This window comes from Protopterus annectens, chromosome 1.part0 (assembly GCF_019279795.1).
Source record: "Protopterus annectens isolate FY-2018-M chromosome 1.part0, PAN1.0, whole genome shotgun sequence".
Lineage (NCBI taxonomy): Eukaryota > Metazoa > Chordata > Ceratodontiformes > Protopteridae > Protopterus > Protopterus annectens.
The window spans coordinates 124,808,080-124,831,171 of record NC_056725.1 but is presented as its reverse complement, the minus strand read 5'-3'; the positions used below and the strand labels follow the sequence as shown (position 1 = coordinate 124,831,171).

The 23,092-nt window shown below is 37.8% G+C and overlaps 1 protein-coding gene across 1 annotated transcript in view; it reads left to right on the top strand.

Moving 5' to 3' along the window:
* Window positions 1-23,092, top strand: part of SYNE1 (spectrin repeat containing nuclear envelope protein 1) — a 2,173,401-nt gene that overhangs the window by 317,803 nt on the left and 1,832,506 nt on the right. The window contains exons 16-19 of the mRNA XM_044089035.1: window positions 310-453; window positions 3,516-3,680; window positions 4,707-5,024; window positions 14,480-14,635. Of these exons, the coding sequence (XP_043944970.1) occupies window positions 310-453; window positions 3,516-3,680; window positions 4,707-5,024; window positions 14,480-14,635 (783 nt within the window). The remainder of the gene's footprint in view (window positions 1-309; window positions 454-3,515; window positions 3,681-4,706; window positions 5,025-14,479; window positions 14,636-23,092) is intronic.

The window sequence follows — 23,092 nt, the reverse complement described above, 5'->3', positions numbered from 1 at the left end:
CTTAGCTTTGTTAGTAACCTCACTGGAAAATGTAACAAGGTCATCAGCTGTGAATCAGCATTAAACAATCATCATTTAACACTTAATATATGTTTAGCATTTATGGATACTTTTATTGTGGAACAGTAGACCTGCTTTTAAATAATTTGATAAATCCACATTCATAGTGATATGGCAACTGTAATATCACAACACAGTAAGAAAGTACAAGGAATACCTACAAATTCACATCTTGTTTTACCCACTCACCGAAGGCGATGACCGTACTGCTGCTTTGACATATAATAAGTATGTTGTTCTTTGCTATAGCTGCTTTGTGAAGAAGTCTTGAGCCACAGCAGTTTGATGGAGACTATTGAGATGAAGAGTTCTGCAATGCCAGAACACTACATAGTGCAACTCGAACTGCAAGATCTTCAGGAACGCTACAGCTCTTTAAAGGACAGAGTTAAGGTACTGTGCACTGTAACATCTTACTAGGAAGAAATGCATATTATGTCTGAGTGTACTGTCACAAACTGGTGTTGCGCTTGCCAGCTTTTCAAACAAATAAAAGTCCTAGATGTTTGACTGGGCAGACACTGCTAATGCAAGAGTCATTTTTTAAATTAATGCATGTATTCTCAGTAATGATGTCCATAATGTTTAAGAGGTATTGAAAAACAACTGATGTGGGATGTATTTTTATTCTTACTAAATAATGTTTATATCAGTTGTTAAATGCTGTCTTTCTTACAGAATAATGAATACCTTATATTGTTAAATTATATATGGTTATAAGCATTAAAGTATTTTAACAATTATCCTTTAGTGCCTGTGTGGCTTCTGTGTATTGTCCATAGAGCAGTGTTCCTGGTACAGATTCATAGCTCCTATAAGCTTTTCTGCATCTGTGACTTCTAGCTAAATTAAATGTTATGTGATACAAGTAGCAAAAATATGGCATTTCATTTTTTTTTCTGAGATCTCCCATCAAATTGGACTTGTGCAACATTTATTTGAAGTTTTAAGTTTCCATTTGCTACAAGTCGTTAGCAAAATGCTTCTTATAAGACTGTTGCATTGTAAGTAAACATTGTGTTCTCTGCACTTACACTCCAAAATTGTGATGTGGTGGGTTATATTTCCAAGACCTGTATATAGTTGGGAAAAGGCATTTGTCCTTTTCCACACTATTGTTTGATGACAGAGTTAACATATTTAAAGTTGCAGGAGGTAGGAGATGCAGGGACCTTAACAAGTAAAAATGCAGTTTTTGTTATTTTTTTTTTAAATATTTTATGTACTCAAATATTTCAATTAAACTCTTTGAGTCTGTGATGTGTGTTTTATTTTTTCAGTTCATGATATAATAAAAGATCAGTGAACTGACATACATCCAAAATACATATTATCATTTGCTTGTCTGACACAGATCACTGTGCATTATTGTTTAAAAGACTATAAAGTCAAGTGCTGCTTATTTTCTTCATGCTCCATTCCCCAGATAACCTTTCCAGACCATCTGACATGTATGCATATGCATATATATATATATATATATATCTATATATATATATATATATATATATATATATATATATATATATATATATATATATATGTATATATATATATATTAATATATATATATATATATATATGCACACAAAGACATAAAAGAATACATGCATGTGTGTGTGTGTGTGTGTGTGTGTGTGTGTGTGTGTGTGTGTATATATATATATATATATATATATATGTGTGTGTGTGTGTGTGTGTGTGTGTATGTGTGTGTTATATGCGCGCGCGTCTGTGTTTGTGTGTGTATATATATATATATATATATATATATATATATATATATATATATATATGTGTGTGTGTGTGTGTGTGTGTGTGTGTGTGTGTGTGTATATATACGGATCTACTTTGCATGCTCAGAAGCCCAAATACTCAAACGTTATTGCAGCAAGATGAAAATAATGAAAACTAAAATCCTGAACCTTGCATTTTTCCCAGGGCAAGTAAACACTTGCCTAAAACTTTACGAAAACAGACTGTAGTATCTGAAACCCACCTAGGTGCTAGGCTATGCCCCCCACCCCTAACTATATATATATATATATATATATATATATATATATATATATACAACATACATGTGTATGTATGTAAACATGTATATGTGCATCCACACATTCTACTGTATGGTTTCTGTTATTATAGCTGCCATTTTAGACCATTCCCAAACTATTTCCCACTTGGTGTAGTCTCCACCCCAGTAAAAGTGGATATTATATCAATTTTGTTTGTTCTGAAAGGAGTAAGTAGTACAAATTTGAGGTCTATAAGCAGAAAACGGCTCGGTATGAAATAGAAATATTCTTTTCTGTTCAAGGCAGTAATCATACAACTTGTTAACTGGTCTAGTAGGTGCTGCAGAATGTGGAGAAATAGGCTCATGTATATGGTGGGGTTGGGTGCCACCCACAAAAGACAGTTCCTTATCTTGCCATTTCAATTCCATTTTATTCAATTTACTTTGTACAAATTGGCATTCAAATAAATCCTTTCTGTTTAAGTAGCCTAGCTCCTAAGCTGAGCATGTGCAGTGATTTTTTTCTATGTATATGATATTACAATGTCTGTTATATGCTAGATTTTTTATTCCACTACTTCCACCAAGTCTTAAGTTGTACACATTTCCTAGATCATTTGTGAGATATGACCCCCATAACAACAATTTCTTTCAACTTGCTGATTTGCTAATGAGACAAAACTTTTAGCTTTTGCCTTTTTATTTAAAAAAAAAACAGTTTCAATATCTGCTCTTGGCAGGACTTGGTAAATATAGATGATTTTCTCCAAATTTATTTGAGGATCATTTTCATGTCAAGGTTCAAGTTCACATTATTTTCTTCTCTTTTTGGCCAGAGATTCCAAAATAGCAGGATCCTGTAATTACATGTTGATTGCCAGCTTTTTAATTTCTTAGTTTATGTTCCATCCATGCTTCATTTAGGGTCACACCCTCAATGTGCTAGAAGTTGCATGCAGATGCCATGTCTACCATGCAGAGAAGCATGCCACTAACACAGCCATCTCCTTCTCCAGAAGGGGAACATCTAAGTGACTGTTAACCCCCAATGTAAGCAGTGTGTGCGGAAACACATTAAATTAAGCTGACGTTGTAAATCCTGTATTGCAATAGTCCACTCTGGTTTTATGAATTCCCTTTTTTTCTTTTAGTAATATTTGTAGCCATGTTTGATAGATACACTTTATTCAAAAATGCGGCACCTGCTGGTCTTCCTTTTTCCTTACTTCCTGTTATAATTGTCGTGCTGAAGTACTTTGTGTCCCTACATTATGTAGACTTAATTTTACATTCCTTTGTAAGCCTGCACATAGATTTCAGCAGATTATTTGTGAAAGGATACTTTTCCTGTGTCTGCCTCATAAAGTTGTCCAGTGCAGCAGTGTTACAATATGCCTAAACAAGCACACTAATAACAATGCATTTACATTTTTAGGAAGGAGTGCACAAGGCAGAGGAGATGCTACATCTGCACCAGAAGTATCAGCAAGGCCTGGCCATGTTTGAGGAGTGGCTGGAGCAGGAGCAGGAAGCCTTTAACTGTGTCTCTCAGCTGGAAGGTGATGCTGAGATGCTGCGGAATACACTCCTTCAGCTACAGGTAAGGAGACACTGCTAGTGCTTCAGAGCTGGAAGGTGTGACAGTGCTGCACCTCACTTGTGTTACAAGCTAAAAGTAACTTATCTATTTGCAATGTGCTGTTATGACAAGGAAATGTTTCCTTATCTTAAAGATAAGAGCTAATTATCTGTTTAGTTTGCTTAAAATAACTGCTAGCTTTAACTTTTCCTTTTTTTTTTAATTTGTCATCAATATGCTGCTTTGTCGGGGGGGTTGTCTCTCATTTCAAACAATGTTAATCTGTTTTAAGCATTATTTGAGTTCCAGTTTCTAACCCAAGAGCTAACAAACAACTTCAAATTCTTGAATCACCCTGAAACTAAATATTTATTGAGATGTGTGCCAGTTATAAGACCAACAGAGTAGAAAGGTGTGTGCAGGTTAGTGCAGAAGTGCTCACTGTTTCTATATAGCACATATTCAGTGATTAATACAGGATGTTGCATAACTGCCTTCCATATACTTGTCATTGGTGAAATCGGTGTTAATCAAGTACAGGTTTATTTATGTGACTAAAGATAGTATTTTAACATTAAACAATGATTGTCATCACAAGAAGCTCTACAAAGCAGCAACACAAAACAGAACTAAACTTGCACCAATATCAAACTGGCTACAAATTCGGGAAAACAGTAGGGAAAAATAAATCTCAAACCTGTACTACAGATACAGCAGCATATTCACCCCTAAAGTTCTCTGCTAGGGTTTCTGACTTATTTTAAAATTGTACATTCATTCTTGACAGAAGATAAACAACCACAGCTTAAGTGGAACAAATGACAATTGCCCACAGTTCTGTGCATCTTTATGCACATACCTGAATGTATGCATATGCATTACAGACACTGCAATGACTTTAGTTAGGGAAGCTTATGATAAAAATGAATTATGAAATCCACAAATATATATCAAATTCTTTATGGCTGCAGTATTGGGGTACTTGCATTTATGCTGGGATAAGGTTCCACCTCTGCAGTAAATAACATTTATCATATTATGTTGCAGGAATTACAGTTGCATTGCAATCATGGACAGGCCCTTCTAGATGTAGTACTGAGTACAAGGGAACAAGTAGTACCCTGGGGTACTCCCCAAATCGAGGACTGTGCACTGGAATCCATACAGCATGACTGGCAGGTGTATCGGGAGAGGCTCACAGAAACTCAAACCCAGTTGAATGCTACAGTTCGCAGACTTGGACACATGGAAGAAAAATTTAAGAAGGTCGACTGCTGCCTTCAGACTCTGGAAGGAAAGGTTGTTACAAGAATGGGGAGGAAATCTGACAAGGCAACAAAGCAACTACAGTTACAACATCTGAAAGTAAGTAGATAAAAAATGCAAAGTTAAAAAGTCAGAAAACTTTTTTTTTTTTTACATGCTGAAGATTCTAAAACTGTTACCAACATGAATACAGTCATTTTAGGAGTATGAGCTAGCATAAAATTTGTACCTTTCTTCCAGTCATTGCTCATGACTGTTTTGGCACTTTTTTGTAAGTAAAATAAGAACTACATAACCATTGTAGCCAGCACTAGAAGTAGCAGTGGCATTCTGTGAATGATATTTGTACAGCTAAGATACTAAGGTCTGATTCTTTTGGTATCCATTTGCTTGCTGGTTCATTCTGTGCAGAACAATTAATGGATTACCTAACCTCTGACTGCCTCAGAGTCATTTACTGGACTTAACACGATTCATAAAAAGGTAATGTGTACTAAATATGCTAGAGTTTTATTGTTGTTCATTAAAGTTCTGCATTTAAAATGCACTAGGAAACAGGATGTGGTTTGGTGCTTTACTACCTAAGTGCAGGATTAGAGCTTGTATTTCAGCAAAAGGAGAAATGGCAGAAGTACCATATCACTCTGGAGTAGCTGCTTTACCTCATTTTGTTACCTTCTTTCTAGTTATAGACAATACCATTATTGAAAAATTGTGGTTGCTTCAGGTTTTTAATATTTACATGTATCTTATAATGTCATATAAACACGAGCACATATATATATAAGTAAGTGCACACACACACACACACACACACACACACACACACACACACACACACACACACACACACACACACATCCCTAATCTCTCCTTTCTTAGGTTCATAGGTAAGTACTTGCATATGGGCATTATTATAAGAACATGGACATTATATGAACTTTGTTTTATGTGGACGGGGAGTCTGTTCCAGAGCAGCAATATATTCTGCAAGATATACTTGTCCCTTCACACCATTCTGTTGATGTTGCAGAAGTGGTTTAGATCCCTAGACAGATTTGTTATTTGACTTGCTGATGTGCAGTAAATCATCAGTAATTGGTCAGAGGATGCCATGTATACCAAACACAGGTCACCTCTTAGCAGTCTGTAGCATACCAACTGTAGTGACCAGGCTTTGAATCGGTCCATGTAGAACATGTTGTTTAGTCCCTGTATACCTTTGGTAAGGTATCTTTGTGGGTGTTCCAGTTATTGCATGTGTCTGGATAGCTGCATATTTTAATATCTCTCTCCCTCCTTTTTTGTATTAAATTACAGTCATCTACACAAACTGCATTTTAGATCACATTAACATACTATTTATTTTCCTAAAAAAAACTTACATCTTTCCTTCGTGTCATCTAGTATATATGTATACACACACACACACACACACACACACACACATATATATATATATATATATATATATATATATATACACACACACACACACACACACACACACACACACACACACACACACACACACACATATATATATAAACACACACATGCACATGCATGACTATATATATATATATATATATATATATATATATACATGGGTCTGCTTTACATGATTGACATCTCAAATGATTGACTTTCGTATGGCCGAGACTATATGATCAAACATTTGAACCATCGATCATGTAAAAAAAAAATTACAACCAACAAAAAAAAAAAACTAAATGCGTCTAGCAGGGGGTTAAGCCCTCCTGCACCCCCCCGCCCGCCAATGTGTGTATGTGTATCCTTCTCCATTCTTCAGTAATCTTTATTCTATCACTTGTTTTCTTTACTCACCCAGTTCCCCTAAACATTCTTCTTTGTCAAAAGAAAGTATCCTTTCTCTTCTACTTCTTCTTTTTGTCTCTCTCTCTCTCTGTCTCCCCTCCCCTGCTCGTAACAATGGCAGACTTTATTATTGCATTTTACTATGCTGTCCTTCCTTCTGTGTCATTTGTAAAGCTGTTTCTTACTGCCAACCAAACTCCTCTAGCCCTGCGTACTAGCCTCTTACAGTTACCCCTGTTAGTACTCTTACTACAGGTAACTACCCCCCACCCCTTGAAGGATTGTAAAAAAGAATTTAACCTTGCTAGCCTTAATATAAATAAACCAGACAACTTATTCTATTATCACTTACTACCCCAGTTATAGAACTACTCAATTGACTCTTTACATAACCTACTTTTCCTGCTATAGAACTCATTATTTTTCCCTTTTCCCCTACACATCTATACTAAAATCTCAACCTCTTATGTTGTATGTTAAGTAAATAAAGAAAGTGCCTCTTACCTACTCAAAGCTTGTAGAACAAAGTTTCACTGTATAACTGATTGCCCCCAGCCTCTCTCAGCTGTGACCCGCTCCATTCGCCCTACTGGCTCACTCCGCTCCCCTACCCTACCCCCATTTCCCACACACTCCGGTGGTCCTAAACTTATACTTCTTAAACCACAACCTCTCTCCCAATCAACCAATCCCTTTCTCCTTCATTATCACGAAATTACCACACCCTTACATATTTTTTTTCCTACCAGAAACTATAACCCAATACTTAGAGTATTTTACCATATCCCTTTCCTTCTAGCAAACAAGTATTAATTCCCTGCTCTGTACACTCTTCTTATACAATTACCACCTTTTTTAATTTTAGACTTAACTCCTAAAACTTCTTTACATATCTCTTCAAGATACCTTTAGTAGTAATAACTAAAATGACCAAACCAATACTCTTAGCTTTAATTTAAATTGCTCTCACCTCCATCTACCTCATCACCTCCTTTGAAAAACTGTACTATTTCCATTTCAATTATTCCCCAAAACAAACAGCTATACATACTCCCATACTCCCTAATATTCAAACTAACATCACTTTTGTTCCCACCTATCTACTACCTAAGTACCATAGATTCTCCCACATTAAATACAATAAACCCACAGTAAAGAAAGTAAAATATCTAACCAACTTTACAAATACTTCTACAATCAAACTAAGCAATCCCTCCTTAAAAGACGGTGATATCCACCCTAACCCTGGCCCTACAAATCCTGCTACCCTAATAACCCACCCTAAACTACCAAACTCTTTCCTAATAGGACACCTAAATATCCGCAGTATTAAAATCAAAGTAACCCATCTCCACGCCCTTCTAGATATTCACGGCTTTGATATCTTCTGCCTGACAGAAACTTGGTTAAAACCAGACACCAAAGACAATGAAGTCATTCCTCAAGGATATAATATATTAAGACAAGACCGAATAAAAAGCAATGGTGGGGGAGTAGAAGTCCTATTCAAAGATGGACTTCAAATCTCCATTTTACCATACAACCCACCTCAGCATAGTAAGGCAGAAGTCCTTATTACCAGATTTCAAATTAACCAAAATAAATCTTTATATATCATTTGTATCTACCTACCCCCCGGTAATAATATCAATACTATAGAGGATATTCTAAGCTGGGTGTCCTCAACCTACCCTCAAGAAACAATAATACTTAGTGATTTTAATACTGACTGGAAAGCTGTTAACACTGCTAATCCTACCTCCCATATCAACCTTCACAGCTTTAGTCAAACTATCACCTCCACAACTAGAATCAATAAACCAAATAAGAAAGAGAGCACCTTAGATTGGATACTTATAAATAAACAGAAACAAGCTTACAACGTAGGAACTCTGCCAGACGATGTAAGCGATCATTCATTGACCTACATCCTAAGGCAAAAAAAAATGATATCTCTAACCCCCCCAACATATAGGATTGCACGTTCCAACAAACGCTTTAACCCAGTACTATTCCAAGATGAACTTAGAGCCTGTGACTGGAAACCTTTAAAAACCCTACCACTTGAAGAAGCTGTTAAATACCTAAACTCTAAATTCTTATCAATCCTAGATAAGCACGCACCCAAACGGTCCATTAGAATGAAGTCCAAGCCTGCCCACTGGCTTTCTAAAGAAATCAGACAAAAAATGTTACTTAGGAACAAGGCTTGGGCTAAATGGAGAGCTAACAAAACTATCTCAGATGAACAAACTTTTAAGCATTTAAGAAATATTACAAAAAATGCAATACTTACAGACAAAAAGAACTACTACTGTAAGTTACAGCAAAATCACCAAAACAATCCCCAAAAGTTCTGGTCTAGTATAAATAAACTCCTAAACCCAGGCCACTCACGTACACCACCCCATCCCAGGCCGAACAAAACACCCCCCACCAAACTGCCAATACCTTCAATACCTTCTTAATAGAGACCATACAATCACTAGCCAGTCAACTAGTCCCTGACAACTCAAGCTTCCTCTCCACCATACCTGGCACTCTTCCAGCATTCCATCTGAAGCCCATCTCAACCACTCTCATCTATAAATACATCCAAAAACTTAAACCTTGTACTCCTTCTGCTGACCAGCTACCATCTAAATACCTGCAAAAAGCAGCCAAAGTAATTTCTTATCCCATATCCATCCTCATAAATAGAACCATTAAAGAAGGAATAGTTCCAGACATCTGGAAAATCTCCCATATTATCTCCCTACACAAAGGGGGTACCTCTAATGATTATTCCAACTACCGTCCAATAGCTCTATTATCACCCCTAGCAAAAATTATGGAAAAATGCATTCACCAACAACTTTTAAACCATTTATCTCAACATAACATCATAGCAAACTGTCAGCATAGCTTTAGGCCATCCCATAGCACCACAACTGCCCTATTATCCTTTACAGAAACCATCAATAGAAATTGTAATAACAACAACCTCTCTTCTGCACTCTTTATTGACCTGTCAAAAGCATGTGACATGGTAAACCATACCCTTCTTATCAACATTCGTGAATCCCTTTCCCTTGACTGCCTGGCAGTTAAATGGTTCAAGTCCTACCTTACCAATAGGCAACAGGCAGTTATTTGGGAAAATAATATGTCATCCCTTCTGCCTGTCACACTCGGAGTCCCCCAGGGCTCTATTCTAGGTCCACTTCTTTTCTCACTGTTTATCAATGACCTCCATGTAGCCATTCCACAAGCCACCTGCATTCAATATGCAGATGATTGTACACTAATATGCTCAGCAAACTCCCCAACTGATCTACATTCTTTTACTCAGAATGTTTTCAACATAGTTGAAACATGGTTCACTAAACGTTGCCTCCTGCTCAATGCCAAAAAAACTAAACTCCTTCTCTTCACACCCACCAGCAAATCCTCCCCCATAGAATTCTCTGTCATCTCCAATAATGGCACAAGTATATTTCCCGATTCTACCACTAAATTGCTATGAATTACTATGGACAATAACCTTACATTTGACAGCCACATAAATAACACCATCAAAACTGTCAACAGAAAAATAGGCTCCTTATATAGAATTAAACCTTTCCTAACACCAATAGCTAGAACTAAGATGACACACTCCCATTTCATTTCAACTCTTCTGTATGCCTCACCAATATACACTAATCTAAAGAAAAATAATCTCATCAAACTAGCTAATTCCTATAATAACATAGCCAGATTTGCCACTGGAAATCCTTTTAGAACTCACCACTGTCTGAATCTAACGCTGCTAGGCTGGTTTGAATTTCAAAACCAATTGAAACTCTCCCAACTCACCATTGCCCACAAGATATTATATAAACCTAACAGCACCCCTATACTTTCCAATCTCATAATCCCCTACGGAAATCTAAATTCTCTTTGCTCTTCCAGCAAACTTCTTTGCTAGCATAAGCAAGTCTTACAGCATGGCTGGAGTTTCACTGTTTTCCAACTATGTGGGAAAAAACTGGAACTTACTACCTAATGAACTAACTTTAATTTCTTCACTGCCTCTCTTTAAACAAAACCTCAAAAGACACCTCAAAACACACTGGTTATGCCCCTGTAGCAACCCTGATTAATCTTCTCCTTCACTACAGATATTTCTTCTCTTGAACCTCTACCTATTTCACATTCTTTGCAGTAGGACGGTAACTGCTTTACAGAATTCAATATACTGATGTAATCTATCCTGCTTAATGCTCTGAAAATCTCTATCCTGTTAATATACTGATAGTCTACATGTATCTCACTGCATATTGAATTATCCTATACATATTGTCACCTCTACTATTGTAAATACCTACATTACTCTAGTAATACTTCTGTAATTTTTTGTATTCTAATTACTTCCTGCTTTTTGAATAATCTTCTATTGAAATCCATTCATTTATTATGTATTAATATTGATTTTTAATTTTTAACTGTTTTTTAATTTTTGGAGGGTGGCTTAATGGTTAAGGTGTTTGCCTTACAAACACAAGGTGCAGGGTTTGAGTCTCACAAGGGATAACTGGCTAAGCTTAAAATGGCTCACAAGGGTAGTTAGCTTAGTACTAATCTATGAACCTATGAACCTAAATGTTTAATTTCAATGTTTATTTGTTGCCACTGGAGCTTTTCTCCCCGGGCTTCTACTGAAAATGGAAATATATCCAGTTAGACTAGCCCAGTTAACAAATGTAAAATAAAAATAAATAAAATAAAAATAAAACATTTAACTATTTAACATTACTGCAAATAAAGAATACTTTTCCTGTCTCTGTATCTTTCCTGTTCTTCACTTTTCTGTTATATTTTTATTGTCTTTTTATTTCATTTGATTATACAAGATACAGTGATCCACTACTGTGTACACGCATTGCTTTCATGTTGTAACAGTGATCCCCTTCCAGGGTACATGTACATGTGCATATCCACAGTGAGATACTGAATATGATATCAAGGAATGTACATGTTCACTTACACTTCTTTTCTACATTGTCACTTTACTTATTTTCCCGTGCTTTTCAGTGGTGTTTGTCTCTCCCCTTGATTCCCCTCCCCCACCTCTTTAGTGGTTGTGCTTCATGCCCCTCCCATACTGTCTTTTCCCTTTTCTGTGAATTTCCCCATTCTTTCCTATCCTGTTGCATGTCTATCCCTGATTTCTTGGTTGAGTCCCCCCGCCTCCCTGTTTTGTGGTTGCCTCTTCCCCAACTCCTCTTTTCTTTCTGTTGATGCCTGACCTGTTCTCTGGATCTAATGATGTTCTAATACCATATCATTCTCCTACTTGTTGTCATTATTTCAGTGCCCCCCCCCCAGTTTTATTTATTTTATTATTTTCTTCACCGTGTGGGCATTATGTATTTTTTGATCCCATCGCTGTATGTCTTTTGCTCCAGTCCAATCATTTACAATTCCAGATTTTACTCCTCTCTCTTAGATTTAACGTTTTGCATTTTACAGCCCCTCTTCTGTTAACATTCATTGTTTTCCTCTGTTGCAGAATTTTCTAACACCGTGTGTAAGATATGAAAAGCATTTTCAGTATGCACGTCTTACTCATCTATAGTACTGTATTTCACAATTTTTTTTCCTCTCTTCTGTTTTATCTGTTTGTCTTTGTTTTCTTCATTTCTCTTTTTACTGGATGGGGTCACCCCGGGGATCACGCCAGTGGCTCTACTCAACAGAGGCACTGAGAACTAAGGTCAGCTGGCACGATGCCTGGGTAATTCTATGGGCTAGGCTTGTAAAGGCTCCAGGGCCATTTGCCTAGTACACAGCTATGAACCTATGAATGGGAAAATTCATAGAGAAGGGAAAAGACAGCATAAAAGGGTAGGGGTGGGGGTGAAAAAGACAGGAAGCACCTTTTCTGCATATATTTAATAGAGCAAGCCAACCAAATTACCATTTTAATGGCAACTTGTACAGCTGCGAGTAAGATGTGCAATTTCTCCTCATAAATTACTTATTCTGTTATTGCACGTTTTTGTTTACAGATCTCTGAATTACATATGTGACATTTAACAGGCTTACCTTTATTTCATACAACACCTCTTTTAATATTTACATTTGTTATATTCCAGAAGTGACATCATTTTCCTTCATTTTTATTCCATTTTCATTTCTCACCCCCATTCCATGTTCTGTGTTTTTCAATTAATTTACTAATGCTCACAGCATTTTCATTCTTTAATTTTAAAGTCTGAAGAATGCCTTTTTCTTTTGTTGCATCACTTTGTGAAGTATTTATACATTTTTTTTCTAGTTAGCAGTCCAACAATGCTAAATAAAGTCAGTCCACATTTTTTATTTTTTCATTCCATTCTAGTCCATAAGCTTTATGGAACTTATATGAGCTACCTGTTCTCCAGCCAGCTTCAAAGTATTAATTGATAAAAAGTGTCTGCCTTTAGAGGTATTTTTCTCTCTCATGCTACAGTCCCTTCACATTTCTTCGTTCTGTCATAGTAATTATCTGAAGGTTTACGTCTGCCTCTTAAGTGAAATTCTTACAATTGTCCCATTTTGTTGTCCTTTCAATATTTCTTCTTCTCTGGGTTGGCATATGGTATTATGTCTTTTTGCGTTCCGCCCTCTGTTGACTCACTTCAGTCCCTGGACTTCTTCTTTACCTGGACATCACATCAGACTACAAACTCCTGGGCACAATTGCTTATGATTCATTAACATTATCTGTTAGCAACATTTTTACTTTTGAAATGCTACCTCCATTTACTACAACAGCAACAACAGTATCACTTATGTCTATTACATCTGCTATTCCAACAAAATCTACATGGCTTCTGACATTATATGTAGTTCTTCCACAGTCAAGCAGTTTGCTCCTTCACTAGAGAATGCTCAGAAGCAGTCATACAGAAGACCATATATGAATGTCCCTGTTGTTGTATTCCTCCATTGTTTTATAAATGCCACTCCCCCCCCCCCCCCACCCCCCAACAGTAGGCCACAGGACTATGGAGAATAACCAAAATTAAGTAAGGAAGTAAATCAGTGAATACATTTACCTGCATTTTTGTTTTTAGCACATGTGCACATACACACAAACACATACTTTACGGGCTTGAAATTAAGTGTACTCCAAAAGGAATCCATCATTTATCACAAATAGCAAGAACTACATTGCTTGAAGAAAAACAAAACATAATGTGAATAACAGTTTTGTCTAATGTCATTTTTCATCTTCTTGATTTATACCTGATATTAGCATAAAGAAGTCATCATATACATATAAGTTATTTACTTCAATGACAGCACAGTTATGTTCTGATGATATTGTTGCTGCTTTTTCACATAGTTGTATATGGTGTGAAAGGTCCTTATTGGCACTAATTGGTTTATGTTATTTTGTCATATTTGAATTACTTCTGAAGCTGTTTATAGAACTTTAGCAGGGAAGTGTTAGTAAGCTGTGTTCGTTTTGTTGCATTGTAGTGCCTTAAGGTACTGTTGTGTTTGAATTTCATTGGTTTCATTTATGTAAACAGAGTTCTGGGCATTGTATAAGATGTGATATTGTGCGAACCTCTAAAACTAACTTCTGGGGTAAAAACTACATGTGATGCAAATAATTGTAAAGTTCCAAGACCAGTAAAATAATACTAATCAACAATCCCTTTATCCTCGCTTGATAAATGTATGTGTTTGCCCATATTTAGAAGTGCAATGAGGAGTTCAGTGCCTGCAAAAATGAAGTGGAAGAAGTTGGGGTCTTGGTGCATCAGGTTCTGGAAGAAAGGCATGTCAACAGCAGGATAGGAAACCAAGCTACACAACTGAATGCACGTTGCCAGGCTCTTCTTTTGTATATCATGGTATGTATGTTAAAATTCATGCTACTGTCTGAGTTGTGGTATATTCAAACTATTAATGAATAGTAAAATAACACACTAATTCCTCAAAGTTTGTGTCTGGAATCATTTCAGTTACTCTGAAGTCCTCTATCAGCAGTTTATAAAGGATAAGTATTTTCTAAATATAAATAAGTAAAGAATATTAATGGACCAGCAGAATATGGAAAAAAAAAACATTTAAAAACTTTTAAATGACAAAACAGTCAAAAGCGATCTTTTATGAAAACTGTAGCATCCATAAAACAAAATGTTTATAGAGAAAACTCTAAGTTAAAGCACAGGTTCATAGGGTAAGTACTATGCTAGTTGCCCTTGCAGGCCATATTTAAGCCTAACCAGTTTCCTTTTTTGCACTCAAAATAACTTATCCCACTTGGTTATGGATTGGCCTTACCCTTCTCTCGGTTGATAATTATATATTATGTCTAATGAAAACAGCTGGGATCATACCATAGAGAAGAGGGGACCCATGCATGGGATAAAGCATTTAGGATTTGCCACTGTCCATTAGCATCCTAGTAAATTTACAGATAAGATCACTGAAGTAGTTACAAACAAGGGAATGATTTACAAAAAGTGCTAGAGAGCCCACAAAATGGATTAATTCTGCTTTATCACATGAAGTGACCTAGAATGATTGAAATCTAGTCAGGAAAAAGTAATTTCAAGCATGTTAACATTTTTTTAAATGGCATTAATTGGAACAAACTGAAATATGGGGAGACAAATGGGGGCAAGGTAGGGATCTTGAAAGGATATTCCTTTTGAGTTTTTGCAGAAAAGACAGAGAGGTTCATAGGTTCATAGGTTGGTACTGGGCTATCTGCCCGAGGGCATATATTAGCCCAGCCACGTTGTGTGGTATTCACCGCCCCTTTAGTAGTTCCCTAGACCCTTGTACTAGCAGCTAGTACCCTTGTCCCCTATCTAGTAGTGCTGTTGGTGTGATCCCCGGTGTGAACTTTCTGTTACCCATCCACTCATCAAGGTTTCTCTTGAAGAGTGATAGTGAGGGTCTCTGTCTTATGTAGATCGGGACCCTGTTCCATAGTAAGGGAAGTCTCTGCGAAGGGAATCTATCCCTCCAGCATGTTCTATTCATTGTTGTGTTGAGGTTTATATCCCTAGAGCATGTAGCTCGAGTAGATTTGGTTTTGCTAAGATGGAGCATGTTCAACAATTCTGGGTTGGACATGGCTCTGTACGTTAGACAGAGATCGCCTCTGAGAAAGTGGTATGCAACAGAGAACAGTCTTAGCTTTTTCAATCGTGCTGCATAGGGCAACTGTTTGAGGCCAGTAATCCTCTTGGTTAGGTAACTTTGTGGTCTCTCCAGCTGCTGGAGATGTCTAGTCCGGTACATCCAATTGGTGCATTGTACTCAATAATGGGTCTGATGAGGGAAGAGTAGAGGGGCACCATTACATCCTTAGATCTTGATGCGAACCCTTTCGTGATCAGATGGGTCACATAGAAGGATTTTCTAACCACTTTGGCAACATGGTTATCAAAGGAAAGCCGACTATCTACTTGGGTCCCTAGATCCCTTATTTCTTCTTCAGATTTCAGGGGATTACCTCCTATGTTGTAGTTTGCGGGTACTCTGTTTTTTCCAAAGGGGATTACTATGCATTTTTTTGCATTTAGCTTGAGACCATGGCTTTGACACCATGCATCAGTCTCATTTAGGCCCTTCTGGAGGATCTCCATGTCGGCCAGAGATTCTATTATAGCACCCAGTTTGCAGTCGTCAGCAAACTTAGTCAGCCACAGCCCTTCCGTGCTTGCCTGTACGTCTGAGAAGTATATGCCAAACAGGAGGGGCCCCAGGACAGAACCCTGAGGCACACCACTCGTTACTGGTCTGGATTCGGACATAGATCCCACTACTCTTACTTTATGGTTTCTGTCTGAGAACCAGTTTGCGATCCATCTTGTGATGTAAGGGTTTATGCCCAGGCTGGTGAGCTTATCAATAATACCTGAATGGGGAATGGTGTCAAATGCTTTAGCAAGGTCAAGGTAAGCCGTGTGTACCTCCTTTCCCTTATCTATAGCCTGAGTAACTGTCTCAAAGAAATCCACCAGGTTCAGGAGGCATGATCTGCCCTTGACAAAGCCAAACTGTGTGGGATCCAGCGACTGGAGGTTCCCAATCTCTCCATTTATGAGTTCCATAATGATTCGCTCCATAGCCTTACAGATCAGACTGGTCAGGCTTATTGGTCAGTAGTTCCCAGTGTCAGTTGTGGCCCCACCCTTGTGTAGCGGGACCACCATTGCCGTGTGCCATTCTGTGGGCACATATCCTGTGGAGAGGCTGAGACTGAACAGGGTATTAAGATGCAGGGTTAATTCCTTTTGGAGCTCACGTATGACACAGCCTGGGACACCATCTGGTCCCATGGAGGCAGTGTTTTTAGCTTTGGATAGAGCCTTGTTAACCAACGTATCAGTAATAATTGGACTTACACAATCCTCTAGAATGGTAATAGGCCCTGTAGGTGGTGAGGGGGGGAGAAATTTGCACTGAACCTGTCAGCCAAGATGTTGGCAATGTCAGAAGGGTCAGTGTATTTTGTTCCATTTTGTACTAGCTCAGAACAGACCTGAGCATTGCCATTTAGGTTTTTGACGTAGCCATAGAAGGCCTTATGGTTATCCTTGGCATCCTTGGCAACTTTCTTTTCAAAATTAGCTTTAGTTGACTTGATGAGGGCCCTCAATTTCTTACTAATGCTGATCAGGGATGATTTTTCTACTTGAGATTTGGCCTTTTTTTGTACAAGTCTCCTCCTTTTATTGTAAAGTTTGCTTATGGCCGGGGTCCACCAGACTGGTTTCTTCTTGCTTGAGGAAGGAGTCTTGGTTTTATTTGGGATAGCACGGTCCATGCAATCCTGAAGATGCATATAGAGTGCCTTGGTGTAGGATTCCACATCCTGGATATCATTATCTGTCTGCAAGGGAATAGTGAAGCTTTCCACTTCGGATGCAAGTAGTTTGAAGTTTGCTTTGGAAAGGTTTTTGACTATGGTTTCTTTTATTGGGGGAGGTGGAGGAGTGAGGATGTCCAGGGTTATCAGATTGTGGTTGGATCTGACGAAGGAGGGGGTGATAGCGGGTGTGGTACAATGGGCGCCCATATTTGTGATGATTAAATCCAATATGTTGTCCCCTCTAGTGGGGGAATATACAAGTTGTTCAAGAGCATTTGAATTTATAAATTCTATGAATCGCTGAGCGTAGGAGTTGGAACATTGGTAGTTCGCCCAGTCTATACCAGGGTAGTTGAAATCACCCAAGATTATGGTGTTGGGTAGGACCTTTATATTTTCCAATGTCTCAAGGAATGCAGAGTGAGCATCTTGGGACATGGTGGGCGATCTATAACCGGCTACAACTTGAAATGTGGTTTTGCCTGCTGATAGTTGCGCATGTATGATCTCTGGGGCATCATGCTGCGCTACTAACCTGGAGATATGGGTATCCTTGATGAATATGGATACACCTCCGCCCTTTGTACTGCGATCCGGTAACTGAGGCCGGAAGGTATGATATGAATTGTAACCTGGCAGTGCTGGGGTGCTCTTTTGAGCCTTGAACCAGGTTTCCGTCACTGCACAAACATCGATTTTCTCCATACTGAGGAGAGCCTCGAGTGTGTGCATTTTGAGGTTGAGACTTCTGGCGTTGAGTAGCATTACCCTTAGTTTTTGGTTACCTGTGCTGGTTACGGTGGTTGGTTTGTCCTTTGAGCCTTGCCTAAAAAGGCACTATGAGGACAGCAAGAGCCTTGGCCAGTATTCGAAAACCTAGGAGTGACAGGTGCAACCCATCTCTGGCAAAACAGCGAGGCTTGTCTATCATGTCATCCCAGGCAGACATACACTGGATCCCCTTAGAATGACACCAGAAGCTTAGCCAATTGTTGAAATTGATCATTTTGTCTTTGTATTGTGGTATTATTCTAGGTGAAGGTAGTATGCTACTCAATGTCAGGGAGATCTGTTATTATGGGAGAAAAAGAAAAGAAAGAGTGAACACGTGTAAAGACAAGTGAGAGGAAGGCGATGTGTAGTATGAAAATGTCCACAAACTATATGTGTCAAAGGTTATGCTGCTGGTCAATAGAATACAGATGCTGGACCCATAGTTGCATATCTAGATTAGATAGGCATACCTAGTCAAGGAACTGTATCTGCCCAGGTCAACAATACTGTTATCACCTGACCTCAGGTCCTGTAAAGCCTCATGAAGACCATTCAGAAGGAAAGGTTAGACTAATTAACATAAAATAAACATATTATCACAGTTTGGTTTGTACAGACAGTAAATCTGTAGTATCAATAAAAACACTAGAACCTGCTATTTATCATTTGTATGTATCATTTGTTTTATTGTTGGGTCAACAACACTCTATGCCAATATTTCACATTTCGTAGAATGATACAGTAGTGCAACAAGTAGCTTTGCTGCCTCACAGCAAAAGAGTCTTCAGTTTCGTTCTCAACTGGGGTGCCTTCTGTGTGGAGTCTGCATGTCCTACCTGTGTTTGTGTGGATTTTCTCAATGTGCTGAAGTTTCTTCCCTCATTCTGAAATATAGAAATTAATTTTTGCTTCAAGACATATAGGTCAGAAAACTGCAGCACCTGGAGAAAAAAAAAGTGTATACATGGGCAGTTCTGCAGTGAAAGTTGTCTAAATACAAGTTATTGGGAATGCAGGGTTCTAAGGCTATGATGAGTGCTTAGTGGGGGAACTGAATCTGTGTGAGCATAGAACATTTTTTTTACCAAATACCTTTTAAAGGGCTTGATGGTAATTCAGTTGATGACTGCTGCAGCAGATTAATGACTCTTCAAATTAAATTGGTACTCCTCTGTATTGCAAATGTGCTTTCTTTTTGCAAAACAATACATGTTCACAGTTTAACCAAATGTGAAATATAACCAAAAAGCCATATTACTGAACATGAAGGTATTTGACATAAAGGTGAGAATCTAGCCTGCTTATCGTACTAGGAGACCTCAGACTACCAAGTTGTGCTATTAGAGATGTATGTAGTGTTGATCCTCAGTTTAGTTTGTCAGAGCATGGTCATACCTGGAGTACAGGTAGATCTTTGGCTGGTTTTATGTATGCATCAATGTGTATGCATGTCCATTACTGAGATTTCTAGTCAAATGTTGCACAGTCTGTAGAGCCACATTGGCCCATTAATATTCCTAGCCCTACTACACATTTCTTATTTTAGGAATTCTGTATGTGATCTAGCTTTTACTCAAGTAGTGACATATAAACATCTTCCTAAACCATCTACTTCCATGCCTATGTTAGACCAAAATGATATGCAGTAGGTAGCTTTTCACAAAACCAGTGGCCTGTGTTTAGGAACAGGTTTAGGAAGGAGCACTGAGGATTAACCATGTATTAACTGCTGCCCTGGCTATAGATGTGCATGGGGGGGGGGGGGGCTGGGGGTAGTGAGAATTGTGCACATCATGATTCCTTGTATTGAAGACCATGTCCAATATTTTCTCCCTGGAGCAAGAATGATGAGAAGGAATGACACATAGCACATCCATGTGTTCAAACTATCATGGCACTAATTAAAGAGGGGATAAGGACCAGGCAAGCAGAACCTGCACAGCTGCAATGTGTGGACAAGTCATTATATTTTCCAGCCTATCTGCTTTATTGTTAAAGATGAAAACAAAGAAGATGTGGCTGCCAAGGCAATCAGTGGCACAGTATGATAAAAAGTAAAATGAAATATATAAAGAACATCCATTGTTAGGTCATGAAATATTATGTTTTATTTTAGCAACATTTGGGATACCTGCAACATGAGTAAGAAATGGGAATAGTCAATCATTTTAACTGACTCCTGTTGTTAGTAGAATCTTTGCTACTGCAATGAGTGAGATAATAAAACTATGCAGGGTACGGTCATTTCACCTTGCCCAAAGATGCACAGTCTCTGAGTTAGTACATTTAGAGATAGAGATTGCGACATGGCCAGCTGTAAAATGCCTTTTCTCTGTTTCTTTTAAACATTGTGCTGTGTAGCATCAGTTTAACAGACTCTCTGTATGGTGGTGTGATGTTCAAGTATAGATCCACATCATTCGCTTTTGTTTGATCTACAAAGCGATTGCCGTTAGAATAACACAGTAAGTGTTCTATTACAGGAGAACAGTTCTTGGCCATTATTGTCTTCACTAAAAATGGGACTGGTATTATTATTCTTTCCACACACCGATGGTCATGGAATTTAGATGTTGTTGCTGACTGGTCTTTTTCAATTGTTGAAGTTTATTTGCTGGAAATGTGATATCAGTGCTATAGATTGAAGTCAATACCAGGCTTCCTAAATGCATATGTGTACATTCCAGTCTCTGAGGTTTTGATATTCACTTTTGTTTTGAGAATTTAAAGCTTATAACTGTATTTTGCTTTCTGTCTGTGTTTGACATCTTGAAAAACTACTGCTTCCAAATTCGTATCAGCTGTGCCTTGGTGAGTATTTTGTAATGAGTGATTGACTTGTTAAGGATTGTTTCTAAGTGTGCATCATATACTCCACGCTATTTCTGTACTTTCATTGATCAGTGTAATGTTTTACTTTGATCAATTAAAACATTTTTGTTTCATCGGGTAAATTAAAATTGCATATTAATTTAATTTCAAAGCATTTCAAGCAGTTGTCAAATCTTATTATTCCCTGGTTAGGCATCTAAAGAGTTTGGAACAGGACTAGCCCAGATATTCATCTCAGAGAATCCTAGTCACATTTCCACCTACACTCACCTTTTTGTGGATAGCTACTCCACCTGTTCTCTACAGGCAACCCTGTAAGAAATTAGGATGTGCATGTGGAAGATGGAATTCCACAAAGAATAAAAGTATTGGAGGGGTGATTCTAACCAAGATGGAACAAGAAAAGGCTTTGGAGTAGTAATTACACTTAAGCTGAGTCATTCTGTGTAGTATGAAAGGTAAATGGTAAAGGCCATTACGATACCAAAGTGCATAGCTCATTGAGTGGATTGCATATATAATGAGGTTACTTATGCAGGGCACTAGCAAGTCTGCAACTATAGTAGAATGTGTGGTTGTGTTGGCCACAGAGAAGGAAGGAAGTTAGCCTAGTAGGCTAGTATGCATTGCAAAGCGACCAGGATGCTGAAGACAGTACAGCATCTGAGCAATGAAAAGAAACTTAGAAAGATTTCCATGCATGCATTAGATAATAAATGAGAAAGGAGACATCATTTCAGTGCATTGCATTTTTGTTGGAGTAAAACAAAACTTGGAGTTAAAGAGGAAATGTAGAATGGGAAGAAAGGCTATTGGTAGCATCCAAAAGGAGATAGTTCAAGTTATATTTGAGAAAATATTGCTCGTGGACAGAGTTTTAGTCTCTCTGTCTGTACTGGGTGAGGCGGTAGCACCATGTAAGTGAATTACAGACCAAAGAACTGATTAGGCAGACATGAGAAGAGATGAGACAAGATGATGACTAACAACACTTTTCTGAAGACCATGTTTCTTTTTAAAGTAATTTTGGCATCATTACATGTACATCTATTCATTATAAGGATTTTGCTTGACTCTACATGATGACATATTTGAGTAGCTTGTTGTACAGCTGTATTGCTTCCTCTGTAGCTTCTTATTTATCCTGTACTCATCCCAAGTAGCAGAGCAGATCAAACACAGAAACAACAGTAGTTTGTACAAGAAAAAATACAGTTGTTCTTGTACTGTCTGTCTGCCAGAACAAGAAAGCTCATTGATATACCTACTTAACTGGATAATCCTAAACAAGGTGTTTTTACTCCTACAACAGGGAGGCTATCAGAGAGAGCCTTCTAAATCTGTTGACTAAAGTGATTTTATCTGGACTAATCTTTAGTACTGTGTTTCTTTCTTACAAAAGTAGAAATAGCTTTTGACTTCACCAACATTAGCTGCTAGTTAGCTAATTTATGAGTATGCATAATGTTAATTATTGTTAAAAGTATACATGCTGTGATACCTCAGTCCAGAAGTGCAATGTACTTTGCTATAGCTTATTTGTGTTTGAATTTGTTAATTTTGCCTCTGAAACTAAATTCCTGAACTCTAAATAATGATTATAGCCATTGCATATTTGCAATATGTGTTCCTTTTTTATTATATTGCAAAACGTAATAACAGTGTTTAAGTAATGTCATTTTGTAACAGGGATTACTAAAGTTTCTTCTAAATTATATGAAGGGTTAGCCACAGTAAATCTATGGAAGTTGGTGACACCAGATACAAAGTCTCTACTTGCCCTAAGAAGCCAATGAATAGTTCCTCTGCTGTTACACACTGGTTGTCTGTCTCACCCTTACACCATTCCTTTAGATATTTGGGGTTGCTTAAT